General features: G+C 43.9%; 1 protein-coding gene across 4 annotated transcripts in view; it reads right to left on the minus strand.

The window, feature by feature from the left end:
- Window positions 1-15,075, minus strand: part of KLHL5 (kelch like family member 5) — a 163,795-nt gene that overhangs the window by 38,731 nt on the left and 109,989 nt on the right. For all 4 annotated transcript variants that reach the window (XM_033947422.1, XM_033947404.1, XM_033947394.1 and 1 more), the window contains one exon: window positions 529-753. In XM_033947422.1, coding sequence (XP_033803313.1) covers window positions 529-753 — 225 coding nt within the window. The remainder of the gene's footprint in view (window positions 1-528; window positions 754-15,075) is intronic.

Below are 15,075 nucleotides of genomic sequence, written 5' to 3' on the forward strand. Positions count from 1 at the left end.
GCCTGGCTGATCCCTAGTTTGTTTCTATAAAGGCAGGCAGCACAGCATGAAACACTATCTGTAGTACTGGTTCATGCAAAAGACTTGGTTCATGCAAAAGACTTATTTCTGCGCAAAACTATTTCTCTCAACCAGCTCTCAAGCATGTCCAGGCTTCAACAAGACATTTTACCTACCTCAGATAAACCTTAGAATTTTTGACACGTGAGTCACAATACTGTAGCCAGTTTTGAACTGGTGGTATAAAATGTACAAAGATAGCACAATATAAAGAATTATTAATCCTGAAATGCAAAGATATAAACATTGTTGAGAAATGACCAAATACTGCAATTTTGGCAATTGTCCAGTTTGATATTTCTTTTTATTGTTCATTTAAACTGAAAAAGTACATGGAGTTTAATGTGACAAGAGGATCATGCAATTTGTATTCATTAGCAGGAAATATTTATTACCGCTGCAAAAATATTTCCCCTTTTGAGTATTAATTGGCTAGCACTCAAATACTACTTGAAATATCCTACTTACCAAGGCCATGCCTATGGGTAGACATTGGTGGCATCACACTCCAAGATTTTGTTTTGGGGTTGTAACACTCCACAGTATTTAATGTCTTCAATCCATCTCTACCCCCAACAACATAGAGTTTTTCTTCTAAAACCGCAACTCCAAACTGCAACCTTCTTCCATTCATATTTGCAACAGGCGTCCACATATTGGTTCGCAAATCATATTTTTCTATACTTGTTGCCCCTTAAAAGACATTCATAATATATGTTCATACATAGATGCTGTCTTCATACTACAAATAGAAAAGTAATTACTTTACAAACCTATAGGTTTAACAAAAGAAAATTATATTGTGAAAGAAATTATATTAAAATGCAGATGATATAATTCTCTTAAATATTATTGATTCCTGACAAATAATTAGATTAAAATGAATAAGTTGTAACAGGTTGCCAAGGTTTGAAGAACACTTTTTGTCCTTGTAGTAGGAGCGCATTGTAAATGCAGAGTTCAGCAACTGGCGAGTATCCTCCGAAGGTGCCCTTTTAGGCTGAAACACTCGTGGTGAAACTGAGCGTCATGTGTCTTACCAAATACAGACCAACCTGGACGTGGCAAGATGGCCACTTAGACAAGTGTTGCTGTTTTATTTTTCCCTTAAACAGTTCTTTAACTAATTGTGATTTAGGAAATAAAAATTGAGTAAATCAAATTTAAGGACGGGCAGGTGGTTTGACTTAAATGATTATATGGCATTAACCATATAGGATCCTGAAATAAATGAAATATATAATGTGTGATATAGGAGGATCAAAGTGTCAATTTGTGCCACTGTTTGACTACTGTGGCTCATTGAAGCTTATGTGTAAATGAGAATGTTGTCAAAAAGACAGTCTTTTCCTGCTCAAACACCATCATAGGTCCCATAGAGCACAGTTACTTACCGTAACTGGTATTATCCATGGACAGCAGGCACATTGGTGACATCACCGACGGAGGCCCGGCATGGACCACTTCAAAAGTGCATCACCACTTTAAATCTTTAGAAAATTTGCGATAGCCCGCACCGCATATGTGCGAGTGCCTTCCCGCCCGACGTAGTCGCGCGATCCCTCAGTTAAGATAAGTTAGCTAAGAAGCCAACCCGGGGAGGAGGGTGGGTTGTGGGGATATCTGCCTGCTGTCCCTGGATAACACCCGTTACGGTAAGTAACTGTGCTTTATCCCACGACAAGCAGGCAGCATATTTTCACACATGGGTGATCTCTAAGCTAATCAGAAAGGAATGGTGGGAGTGTTGACCTTTAGACAAATAAATTTTGTAATACAGATTAGCCAAAGTGCCCATTTCATCTGGAGAAAGACTCCAGACAATAATGCGAGATGAATGTATGAACTGAGGACCAGGTGGCAGCTTTACAGATTTCCTCAATAGGAGTAGAACTAAGGAAAGCTACAGAAGCTGCCATAGCTCGGACTTTGTGAGCTGTGACATGACTCTCCAGGTGCAGTCCAGTCTGAGCATAGAAGAACGATATACAGGAAGCTACCCAGTTGGAAATCATTCTCTTGGAAACAGGATGCCCCTAACATGTTAGGATCAAAGGAGATGAAGAGTTGAGGAGAAGTACGGTGTGGCTTTGTCCTGTCGATGTAATAGGCCAAAGCACGTTTACAGTCCAGACTGCAATGCAGTTTCTCCTGCATGAGAATGGAGGCTTAGGGAAACAAACTGGAAGAAAAATTGACTGATTGAGATGAAACTCTGTCACAACTTTCAGAAGAAACTTGGGATGCGTGCACAGAACCACTTTATCATGGTGAAAAACTGTGAAGGGTGGGTCTGCCACCAACGCTTGTAATTCACTGACTCTTCTGGCAGAAGTGAACGAAATAAGAAATACAGCTTTCTAGGTGAAAACTTGAGATGAGCCTTGGCCATTGGTTCAAATGGAGGCTTCATTAATATGGGAAGGACCACATTAAGGTCCCAAACAAATGGAGGAGGTTTGAGAGGTGGTTTCACATTGAAAAGTCCTTTCATAAACCTGGAGACCACAGGATGAGCAGTAAGAGGTTTTCTCTCAACTGGCATGTGAAAAGCTGTAATAGCATTGAGATGGACTCTGATAGATGTAGATTTTAGTCCAGAGTCAGAAAGATGAAGAAGATAATCCAACACTAAGTCCACTGACAAGGAAGTTGGATCATGATGATGAAGGAGACACCAGGAAGCAGACCTAGTCCACTTTTGTTGATAACATTGTTGAGTGGCTGGTTTCCTGGAGGCGTCAATAATATTGCACACAGGGACCTGAGAGAAACCAAGCTGTCAGGTGTAATGAGTGCAGGTTGGGATGGAGACGAGAACCTTGATTCTGAGTAAGTAGAGTAGGAAAAATTATCAGAGATATTGGCTCCCTGGAGCTGAACAGAAGTAGAAGGGAGAACCAATGCTGCCTGGGCCACCGAGGAGCAATTAGAATCATAGTGGCTGACTCTTGTTGGAGTTTGACCAGAGTCTTTAATATGAGAGGAGTGTACAGAAATGCATGAAGAAACATGTTCGTCCAATCCAGAAAAAAAGGCATCTGTTTCCAGATGGTGAGGAGAGTATAGTCTGGAGCAAAACTGGGGTGACTTGTGATTGTGGGGAGCCACAAATAAATCCAATTGTGGAGTGCCCCTTTGAAGATAGATGGGATAAAGTGCTGCCGAGCTGAGAGTCCATTTGTGAGGTTGAAGAATTCTGCTGAGGTTGTCTGCTAGGGAATTCTTCTCCCTTGAATACAGACAGCCTTCAAGAAAATGTTGCAAGCTGTCGCCCAAAGACAGATTTTCTGGGCTTCCTGGCATAACAGGAGAGAGACCATACCTCCTTGTTTATGTAGTACATTGCCCTTGATTGTCTGTGCGAAGGAGGAGGACTTAGGGCTTAAGTGATGCTGAAAAGCCTTGAGGGCATAATACATCGCCCTGAGCTCTAGGAAACTGATGTGAAATTTCCGCTCCCTGGCAGACCAATGACCCTGGGTTTGCAAGCCATTCAGATGTGCCCCCCCCAGGCGTAAGGAGATGCGTCCATTGTTAGCACCCCTTGATGAGGAGGCAAGTGAAAAAGTAGACCTCTGGATAGATTGGAGGAGGTCATCCACCATTGAAGCGACTGCTGAAGAGATGATGTGACAGAAATATGCTGAGACGATCTGTTGCTTGAGACCATTGAGAAGCAAGAGTCCACTGAGGAGTGCGAAGGTGCAGTCTTGCTAGCGGTGTCACATAAACTGTGGAAGCCATGTGACCAAGGAGAACCATCATGCGCCGCGCAGAGATCATTTAAAGATTCAATATCTGCTAACAGAGGTTGAAGACAGCGTGCAGGCGATCTGGAGGGAGAAATGTCTCATGAGAATAGTGTCTAGAATAGCCCCAGTGAACTGAAAACGTTGAGATGGAATGAGTTTGGATTTGGGGAAACTGACTTTGAATCCCAAAGCTTGGAGAAAAGAAATGGTCTGAGATGTCGCAAGAGCCACCTCCTGAGCTGAAGAAGCTTTGATCAACCTTTCGTCCATATAAGGAAAGACTTGAAGACCATGGGATTGGAGAGATGCAGCCACTATGATCAGGCACTTCGTGAAGACTCTTGGAGAAGAAGCCAGGCTGAAAGGAAGGACTTTGTACCGACAGTGGCGCTGATTCACTTGAAAGTGAATAAATATTTCCTGGAAGCCAGATGGATTGGAATATGAGTATAGGCTTCCCTGAGATCCGGACAGCATAGCCAGTCATTCTGATCCAGAAGTGGATAAAGCAGGGCAAGGGAGAGCATTCAGAATTTTTCTTTGACTAGAAATTTATTGAGATCTCGGAGATCCAGAATGGGTCACAGTCCTTCCGTCTTTTTTGGAATTAAGAAGTACCGGGAGTAAAATCCCTGATGCTGTTGAGATAGAGGAACTTCTTTGATGGCATTTAGAAGAAAGAGAAATTGGATCTCCTGAAGGAGAAGAGAGGGCTGTTCAGAGTCCGAAATAGAATCTCTTGGAGGATAATCTGGAGGCAGGGTATGAAAATGAAGAGCATACCCCTGACGAATGATGTCTAGAACCCAGAGATTTGTAGTGATGAGCTCCCAATGGTTTATGCAAGTTTGACGCTGCCCTCCGATCGGCTGAGGCAGAGATTGGAGAATGGGAACTGTGGCTATACTCCTGAGGAATACGTCAAAAAGGCTGTGTAGGCTTTTTCTGAGCAGCCTGTTTTTTAGGTTGCTGACGTGGTTGCTGCTTTTGCTTCCTAGGTTGAGGAAGAGCAGGAGGAGCAGGCTTAGCAGTATACCTGCGCTGGTAAGAAGAAGCAGGCTTAAAAGTACAGGGAGTTTGAGGTTACTTCTTCAGCTTAATCAATGTATCCCAATGTGTTTCATGGGCAGAGAGCTATTGAGTGGCCGTGTACATGGATGGACCAAAAAGCTCATCCTCTAGGCAGGGAGCATTGGCCAAGCTGTCCTGATGATTAACATCTAGCTCAGAGACACGAAGCCACGTAAGATGCCTCATAGCCACCGACATGGCTGCTGCTTGTGAGGTGAGCTCAAAAAGTGTCATAAGTACTGCGGATCATATACGTGCGCAGTTGGAAAGCAGAAGCAATGAGCTGTTTGAACACCGGTAACTTGCGTGATGGAATATACTTTTTGAAAAGATGAAATTTTCTTGACCAGATGTTTCAAGTAAAAGGAAAAATAGAAATTATAATTTCCAGCTCGATTGGCCAACATTGCATTCTGATAAAGGCGTTTACCAAATTTGTCCATCACCCTACCCTCTCTGCCAGGAGATACTGACACATAGATACTAGCTCCAGAAGACTTTTTCAAAGTGGATTCTACCACCAAAGATTCATGGAGGAGTTGCAGTTTGGCAAAACCTGGAACAGGAACCACCCTGTACAGAGTGTCCAACTTTTTAGGAGCTACTGGAATGGAGAGAGGAGTTTTGAAGTTCTTATAGAACGTCTCTCTTAAAATGTCATGGAGCGGGAGCTTCAGCAGGTCTTTAGGAGGTTGGTCATAATCTAAAGCCTCCAAGAACTGCTTACTATGTTTAGAGTCTGCTTCCAGCGGAATGGAAAGTTCCTCAGACATTTGACGGAGAAATCTGGAAAAAGAGGACCGCTCAGAAAAAGAAGTAGGTCCTTGAGGAGAACACTGAGGTGAATCTGAACCAGAACAATCCTCAGCATCAGTAGAGAGTGGTTCCTGCTTCGAGTCTCTAAATAAGTCTGAATCCTGGATGGAATAAGGACAGTGTTGAAGACCCGGTGTCAAAGCCTCGAAGTGCTTGGTCTTATGAGAGGCCTTCCAGGACCACACTGGAGTCACCTCCCTGGATGTTTGCATCGAGGATGACTGGTGCTGTAGAGATGGAACAATTGACTCCTGTGTCGATCTCCACACCGGTGGAGCATCCGAATGAGGTGTGGTCAATGTCATGAGTTGCTCAGACTCGACCCGAACCGGGAGAGTTGGTGTCAACATGGGCATAAGCTGCATTGGCACTAACATTTGGAAATGCTCACCCAATTCCTCCCTAAGCAAATTGTCAATCTTTTCCTTGAGGGAAAGCACCAGTACCCCTGGCTTTTTTGCCGATACCACTGGTGCAGCACTCTGGTCCGATGATGAGGAGGCCGATGATTGGAACCGAGCGCTTAAGAGACTTCTACGAGGTCAGCATGACTTGACTCAATGCCATTTTGACCTGAGTCCCAGACGGGGTAGGGAAGGCTTCTTAGCCGGCTTACCCACTGAATGCTGCGACACCGGATGTGCATCCGTCGATGTCGAGATGCGCGGTGTCATCTTTGTTGGTGCCATCGGTGTCGGTAGCGATGTCAGTTCCCCTTCCATAGCAACACCAAATAGTCATTATTGTTGAAGAAGGCGGTTTTTCAAAGTTCTGTTCTGAAGCGAGGAACAACGCGTACACGTCTCGGGATGGTGCTCTGGCCCTACACACTGGAGACACCAGCGATGAGGGTCAGTCACAGAGATGGGCTAAGCACAGTAACTGCACTTTTTAAATCACGTCAGAGGGTGTGACATCGATGGGAACACCACCTTGGCCAAATTGAAAACGGTGGCCAAGGTGGCTAAACAGGCCCTGCGGGGCCAGAAACTGCAAGGGATAAAAAAAAGAAAGATTTTTTTTTACCAAAAGTAAAGTAAAAAAACAACTCGAAAGTGACCAGAAAAGTCACAAACGCGAGAGCGAAAGGCAAAAAAATGTAAACGGTCATTGGAACGTGTTTTCTTAGCTCTGCAGAAACTAAGAAACTGACAGACCGTGCACCTACATCGGGCAGGAAGGTACTCGCGCATACACAGTGCGGGCTATTACAAACTTTCTAAAGACTTAAAGTGGCAATGCACTTTTGAAGAGGTCTGTGCCGGGGCTCCGTTGGTGACGTCACCCATATGTGAGAATATGCTGCCTGCTTGTCCTGAGATAACAAATGTACTGTTTGTACAAAAATTAAATTGTCTCACCACATCTGCACCTATGCTACCCTGATGCATAGAATTTGAGCACCAATTTCAACATTTAAAATGGTTTGCATTAGAAAACTGGGAGGCAGTGTGGCCCAACTTAAATACTATGAACAACTTTAGATTTTTGAATTAAAGCTGTTCTAGCCACATGGTTTAAATGATATTGCTGAATGGAATTCAATCATTTAAATCTCTTTCGGTACATAATCACTTTGTGCTTTTTTGTTTTTGGATGCTTATAGCTTTATTTGATAAAGTTGTTGACTTGATGAGTGATGATGTTATCATGTTTGTACTCTTTTCAGTGTTCAACAGCCAGGAAAAGGTTCTCCACTACTAACCTGTGAGCAAAGATGGTGTAGTGGTTAAAGCTACAGCCTCAGCACCCTGAGGTTGTGGGTTCAAACCTACGCTGCTTCCTGTGACCCTGAGCAAGTCACCTAATCCCTCATTGCCCCAGGTACATTAGATAGACTGTGAGCCCACTGGGTCAGACAGGGAAAAATGCTTGAGTACCTGAATAAAATCATGTAAACCATTCTGAGCTCCCTTGGGAGAAGGGTATAGAAAACTGAATAAATAAATAATAAATACCAGTTTCTGAAGCAGAAACCATCAGGGAACTTAAAAAGGAGTTTTGTTAAACCAGCGGCATCTAGAATTTTCATTTGTTATCAAGCTTCAAACATACTAGAATACTGTTTGAGGTAAGTGATCAATTTACATGACATTTTATTTTGAGAGTGGGCCTCAACTTTATTGAAGGGTTCCAGTGTTATTATTGTAGCAATCACATTTGTTTTTGTTTTTAAAGCATTTACAATCATTTACCAAGATTAACTTTTGTAACAGAAAAGATAGCAGCAAACATAAAACCATATTCAAATAAAGTATATTCACATACTATCTCTAGTCCAACATTGTTGAAACAAAGAATGCAATATCCAATCTCTATCTGGTTCTAATACAAATTTCACTATCAATGCTGAAGGTTTAAGTCCCAAGGTGTCATCCTCAATCATCTGTGTTAAGTTCAACTTATCAAACAAAACACTGGGTAGATTTGCTCCTTCTGCTACAGGTTGCACAGATGGTAGCATATATTTTAGCAATGGGTAAGTAAGATTGCTCAGGAATCTTTAATATTTCTGATAGCTATGTAAAATAATTAATGAAGCAATTAAGGGACATTTAAGAAAATTAATAAAATGGAGTGTTTAATTTCTCTAGAGGTTATCCAAATTTTCAATGGTAAAACCAGAGAGCATAATTTGGGTTGAGGGGTGGTAGACTCAAGAGTAATGTTAGGAAATGCGGAGATCACAGCGCGCCTGGAAGTACTCCCCAATTGCATGGACAGATATATAACTCGCTCACAAAACTCCATCCAGGCGAAACCAGCCAGGAAGGAGCGCGATCGAGTGCGGCCGACCGAAACCAAAATGGCGATGAGCCCCGCGGCGGCGGTAACTAACCTCACTGAAGCCGCGCTTAGCGATATAAAGTCGGCACTGGCACAGGTACTGGGGCCCCAAATGGACACTCTGACTGCCCAGATTTCCAATATTGAATCGCTCCTAGCCGCGGCAGCCACTCGAACCTCAGAGCTGGAACAACGGGTGTCTGACCTGGAGGACACATCCACAACACGTGCGGCTGAGGTAGAGACTATGCAGGAGACACTGAGAGCCCAAATTGACAAGTTGGATGACCTGGAGAATAGGTCGCGACGCTCTAATTTGCGGCTGCTGGGGGTCCCGGAGACTATTGCTGACCGTCTCCTGCTGGAAACTTTGGAAAAATGGCTACAAGAAGAATTTTCCTTCCCACCTTTTATGGGGCCTTTGCGCTTGGAAAGAGCGCACCGCTTGGGCCCTAAGCCTGGACTAGACACGCGACCCCGGGTGGTAATAATGAAGATTTTGAATTTCAGACATAAGGTGGCCCTCTTACAACAATTTCGAACCAGGAGGGAGAGTTTGAAATATGATGGACACTTGATTCGCATGAGTCAGGATTTTTCTGTAGCACTGCAGGAGCGACGAAGACCATATTACCCTCTTTGTGCACGGCTCTCTGAGCTGAAACAACGCTTCCAATTTAACTATCCAGCCATACTGAGGGTTCAACACAATGGAGTTTGGAAAACTTTTCAAACCCCAGAGGCCGCTGCTGAGTATATACAGCGCTTGGAGAGTCCGGGGACTGGAGCTGATTGACTATGAGGATTAGTGCCACACTGAGAGGGGCATGAGGACTAATGGCATAGTTTACTGTTCTAGTTATTTGAGGAGGGAAGGGTGGCCTAGTGGCTCTTTTGAAAGAATTATATTGGTGGTTGGGGTGGCCCTGGGGAGATATCTCTCGTGACCTGTACCCCCAACACGGGATGGGGGTTCTTGGGATACCTTGGGGATATGGCAGGGAAAGGGAAATTTTGGGGGCAGCAGCGGTGGGGTATTTTTCTCTTATGATCTACTTTGCTTATTATTTTGGGTTGAATTTCATGTGGTGGACTGGATGGTTTGCTAACACGGTGAGTGTACTGTCTTGGGGTGAGGCTGGGCGCCCTAGGACCCTTCCTTTTGGGGAGATTGCCTATACTTACAAAGGGAGTGGGGATCCTTATGGGTGATCAGACAATACGTATAATCTCCTGGAATGTATCGGGTATAACATCCCCTGTTAAACGCACAAAAATACTTTCACAATTGAAACATCACTCTGCAGATATAGCTTGCTTGCAGGAGACTAGGCTTACTGATAGTGAACATCGGAAACTTCAGAGGGGTTGGGTCGGAGATTTACACTTTGCTTCGGCACCAGGGAGGAGAGCTGGGGTGGCCATATTGATTCGCAGGGGCTTCTTAGGTACAGTGCAAGTATTGCGACGTGACCCTCAGGGCCGGTACTTATTGGTGAAGGTGGAGGGACCTGGTGGGATATTCAGACTATTGGTGGGATATGGTCCAAATAGCTATCAACATGCATTTTTTCAGAATCTGGTGAATATATGCGTGCAGGATTTGGGCTGCCCACTAATTTTGGTGGGCGACTTAAATCAAGTACATAATCCCACTATGGACCGCTCTGGGTCGACGACTACGGCCAGAGTGAATCATACAAAGGGCATTCCCTATTTGTGTAGAGCCTTGGGGTTAGTGGACCCCTGGAGACTACTCCATCCCTCTGAACGTGATTATACGCACCAGTCTAGAGCTCACGGCTCTTTTTCTAGACTCGATTACATCTTACTCTCTGAGACATTGTTTACTAGGGTCTCGGAGGCCATGATAGGCCCTCTGGAAATATCGGATCACAACATGATCTGGATTGATGTGGCACTGGGTGGTCCACGGGGACCGGGGGCTGGATGGAGATTTCCCTCCTATTTACATAAAGATGCTCATTTTCAAGAATTCTTAAAAGAAAAATGGGAGGCTTACTGTACACACAATGCCCAACATGTTGACCAACCAACTTTATTTTGGGATACGGCCAAGGCGGTATTGCGCGGAGATATAATTGCTTATGTCACTACTAGAACCCGTCGCATTGCACATCGCATAATATTTCTTGAACGACAAGTGACAGTGTTGAAACAGGATTTGTTGCGTGATCCATCTGAGGCTAACGACGAGGCATACAGGGCGGTGTTGGTGGAGCTTAATTCCCTAATCCACGAACGCACTAAGAAACTCCTGTTTTACCGTAAATTTCACTTTCATAAATATGGTAACAAGGCGGGGAAATTGCTAGCCTCTATAACAAAAAGCTGGAAAGGGTCCAGATACATACCCATGATACAGGAGAGCTCGGGGAGGTTCCTAACTTCATCAGTGGATATATCGGCTGGCTTTCGGAACTATTTTGAGGCCTTTTATGCTTCCCCCGGTCCTTACACGGGTCCTGACGTACAGGACTATCTGGCGGATGCGGGAATGCCTCGATTGACGGCGGCCCAGACGTCCAGATTGGACAGGCCATTACATGTGCAGGAGGTGACCCAGGCAATACAAAAATTGAGATCTTGTACTGCACCGGGACCGGATGGTTATTCGCCCGAGTTCTATAAGATCTTATCCCCTTATATAGGCAAACCTCTTTTGGATTATTATCTAACTATCCAAGAACAAGGGGTTTTCCCCCGTCATAGTAATGAAGCTCTGATTACATTGATCCCAAAACCATCTAAGCCTCCAGAAGATATAGAATCATATCGCCCAATATCTTTACTAAATGTTGACGTTAAAATCTTAGCTAGAGTCCTGGCAGATAGGTTGGCCCTTATTTTGCCGTCCATATTAGTGCCCGAACAGGTGGGATTTGTGCGGAATAGACATTCCACCATTAATGTTAGGCGCACACTTTTAGCTTTTTCCCGCGCACAACAGGACCACCGCCCTGGATTACTTGTCGGGTTAGATGCGGCAAAGGCCTTTGATAAGGTTAACTGGCACTACCTGTTTCAGGTTTTGCACTATATAGGGCTTCCCGTGGGCTTCCTATCCTCTGTGCAAGCACTATACACTGGTCCGACGGCCTCAATTTTGGTCAATGGAGTGAGATCTTCTCCCTTTGACATAGGTAGGGGGACAAGACAGGGCTGCCCACTATCTCCCTTACTGTTTCTGTTATATTTAGACCCATTGCTGCGCACTATACAAAAGGATGATATACTTCTGGGTTTACCTGAGGGCACGTCGCAATTACGGGTGCTAGCCTTTGCGGATGACCTCTTACTTGCATTAGATAACCCCCACAGCTCACTACCAAGAGCGTTAGAAATACTGGATGAGTTTCACATTTATTCTGGCCTGGAACTAAATAAGCAAAAGTCTTTAGCACTCCCTACTCTTTTAGAAGTGAGGCACACTTGGCCGGGTGATTTTCCATTACAATGGGCAACTTCTTCATTGACATATTTGGGAGTAATTATCCCCCAAAATTTGACTAGACTTTATTCAGCCAATATAATACCCTTGCTTCATCGAACCTCTAGTACATTGAATGGCTGGCGGACATTTCCCATTTCCCTGTCCGGCCGCATTGCTCTCTATAACATGATGGTTGTGCCTCAATGGACATATGTCCTACAAATGCTCCCTATAATGTTAACTACACCTCACATTGCACTTCATAGATCCCATCTATCTAAATATTTGTGGCAGGGTAAAAGAGCGAGGATTTCTCTGGCTAAGTTAATGCTTCCTGTGGATCGAGGGGGGTTGGGATTACTATGTATATCTCGGTTTAACCTTGCATGTCAACTACGTCATATCCATGACTGGTTCTGTACCACTTCTGATTTTTCTATGCCTGTGATTGAATGTTTTTCCTTACAGCCGTACCATTTTAGCTATCTTCTCCATGCTCCTCAGTTACCAGACTTACCCCAGCTGAAGTCCCATCCACTTCTGCCAGCGATGCGTATAGCATGGAAGTTGTTGTGCAAGGGCTTGCAGATTTCTCCGCATCATACCCCTTGCCTCCCTTTAGTTGGAAATGGAGACTTTCTACCTGGCATGGATTCCGCAGTGTTCAGACGTTGGTCTCATGAGGGCTTACAATACGTGTCACAGACCATACAAGATAATGGTTCCCCGATCTCCTTCAGTGACCTACAAATACAGTTTCGACTACCATCTACGGACTGGTTTGCGTATCACCAGCTTAAACATTATTTACAGTTCTTGACTCCGGTGAGGTTGAAGGAGAATGTGCAAGACCGACTGCAAGAAGCGATTGCTCTCACCGCTCCTGAGTCCATGTCCATCAGATTCTTCCACAAGTGGCTGCAGAAACGGGCGGGTGAATTAGACTTTATCGCCTTGGCTCGGAGGTGGTCTGATGATCTTCAATTGCCCATTGCTGCTGCTGTGCTTCGCAGAGGCCTTCGCTTGGGTAGGGCCACGACTGTGTCCTCGATTGAGAGGGAACGCAATTATAAATTTATACTAAGAGCCTTCTGTACGCCCAAGAGGGCACATGTGATAGGGATCAGCGCGGACCACGGTTGCCGGAAATGTGCGGGTCCTCAGGCATCGTTTGGACATATGTTTTGGTCTTGCCCCATGATATCTTCCTTTTGGCTACAGTTAGTGTCTCTGGTGGCACGACTTTGGCATTGCTCATGGAGACTACACCCAGATTTCCTTTTCACGATGCAGGTTCGATTTCATCCGCCTAGACCGGGATGTGCAGCATTCTTCAGGAAAACCGTGTTGCTGGGACGGAAATGTATCTTGTTGCAATGGCTTTCACCTCACCCTCCGACCGTACCACAATGGAGAGCACTGATGTTACATCAAATGTTACTGGAACGTCGTGAAGTGATGGACTTATCGACTAAAGCTGGACGATTGTACGCTCAGTGTTGGTACCCTTTTAGCACGACATTTACACCTTACGTTCAAAACCGACTCTGGGGTACTTAATTGACTTCTTTTCCCCCCTTTTGCTTTATATTACTTGATTTGTCACCGCTGCTGCCGGGGTGGGAGGGAGGGTGGGAGGGGGGTTGGCGGGTTGGGTGGGTGGGGATTGGCCTTGTGTGATATTTGAAAATAGTGCTATGTTTTGTTCATTGCTATGTTTGTGCTTCAATAAAAAGGATTTAAACATATCTAAGAAAAAGGACCATTTAAATTAAATAATTAATATCTAGAGCTTGTATGATTGGGCAGACTGGATGGACCATTCGGGTCTTTATCTACCATCATTCACTATGTATGTTATTATGTTTTGCAGCATAACATTTTTCTTAACAAATATGAGTTTAGTTGTCTTTTCATAAGGGTTTTAATATCCTTAGTATTTTTTTCCATAATTAAAATTTTCCAAAACACAGTTTAAAAACTCTGAAATTGAGTAGCTAGAGTCAGTAATTTCAGAAAAAATTATTTTTCCAGACCCAAAAGAGCATCCCAAACAGCATCCAGAGTAAGAATTGTAGATCTAACTGGAAGCAATGACTTACTTAAAGAAAGTTCTTCCATCAAGAACAAACATTTTGGATGTGCAGTCTCCACCAAATCTGCAGCTCTCTGTAAAATGTTGGCCAAATTATGGGGGGTTTTGCCTTCTGTAAAAGCCCTCCATATCTCTGAGCTGATCTTTACATATGTATAGCATTGTCAAATCATTACTATTGCATATCCAGGGAAGTGATTTTTTGATTACACAAACTTTGTCACTCCCTATTTTTTCATTTTTATAATTGAGATATTTTTTATGCCTTTTTCCCTGAATATTGTTGACAAAGGCCAAATTATGTGGCATACTACTAATACCAAAATGGGTAGTCACCTCCAGTGGTGGAGGATATAGACTCAGCCCCACTTCCGACACTGTGGAGGCCTCTTTGGGAGCTGCTGAATCAGGCAGAAATTGGCCCACAGCTGTGAGCATGGCAGGCAGAATTTGCAACTCAGGATTGAGTAGTGTTAACTTCTAGTGGTGAGGATGGCTCACCTTCCCCTGTCCTCTCACATATCAGAGAATCTAGTCTGGCATGAAGCAGTTAAGTGGACCTGAACAGGAGCCTCTGGCATTGTGGGGAAAACACGTTGCCTCCCCCTCCTCTTAGGTATTTATTTATGGTAAATTTGGAACTAGGAAAATGGAGAGAACTGGGGACACCCATAAATGTCTCACCAAATCACCCTCATGGCAGCCTTCTTGCTGCTCCAGCAATCACATTTCTTATTATATTTGGAGATATATCCAATTTGGAGACAATTTAATTATCACATAAATGGCACATTTGTCACATATGGTAATGCTATGGACCTAAAAGTATGATGGTATCTGAATAGGAAACAACTGATTGCTTTATTGGCAACATTCTCATTTACACATAAGCTCCAGTAAGCCACAGTGATCAAATAATAGCTCAAATTGACACTGAGGTCCTCTCTTTTCACAGATCCTATATTTTATTTACATGTGACATGTTGACCTTTTGATAACACACAATCTACCACAGTACTACTATTACTACTATTAAT

The sequence above is a fragment of the Geotrypetes seraphini genome, chromosome 1 (assembly GCF_902459505.1).
Source record: "Geotrypetes seraphini chromosome 1, aGeoSer1.1, whole genome shotgun sequence".
Taxonomy (NCBI): domain Eukaryota; kingdom Metazoa; phylum Chordata; class Amphibia; order Gymnophiona; family Dermophiidae; genus Geotrypetes; species Geotrypetes seraphini.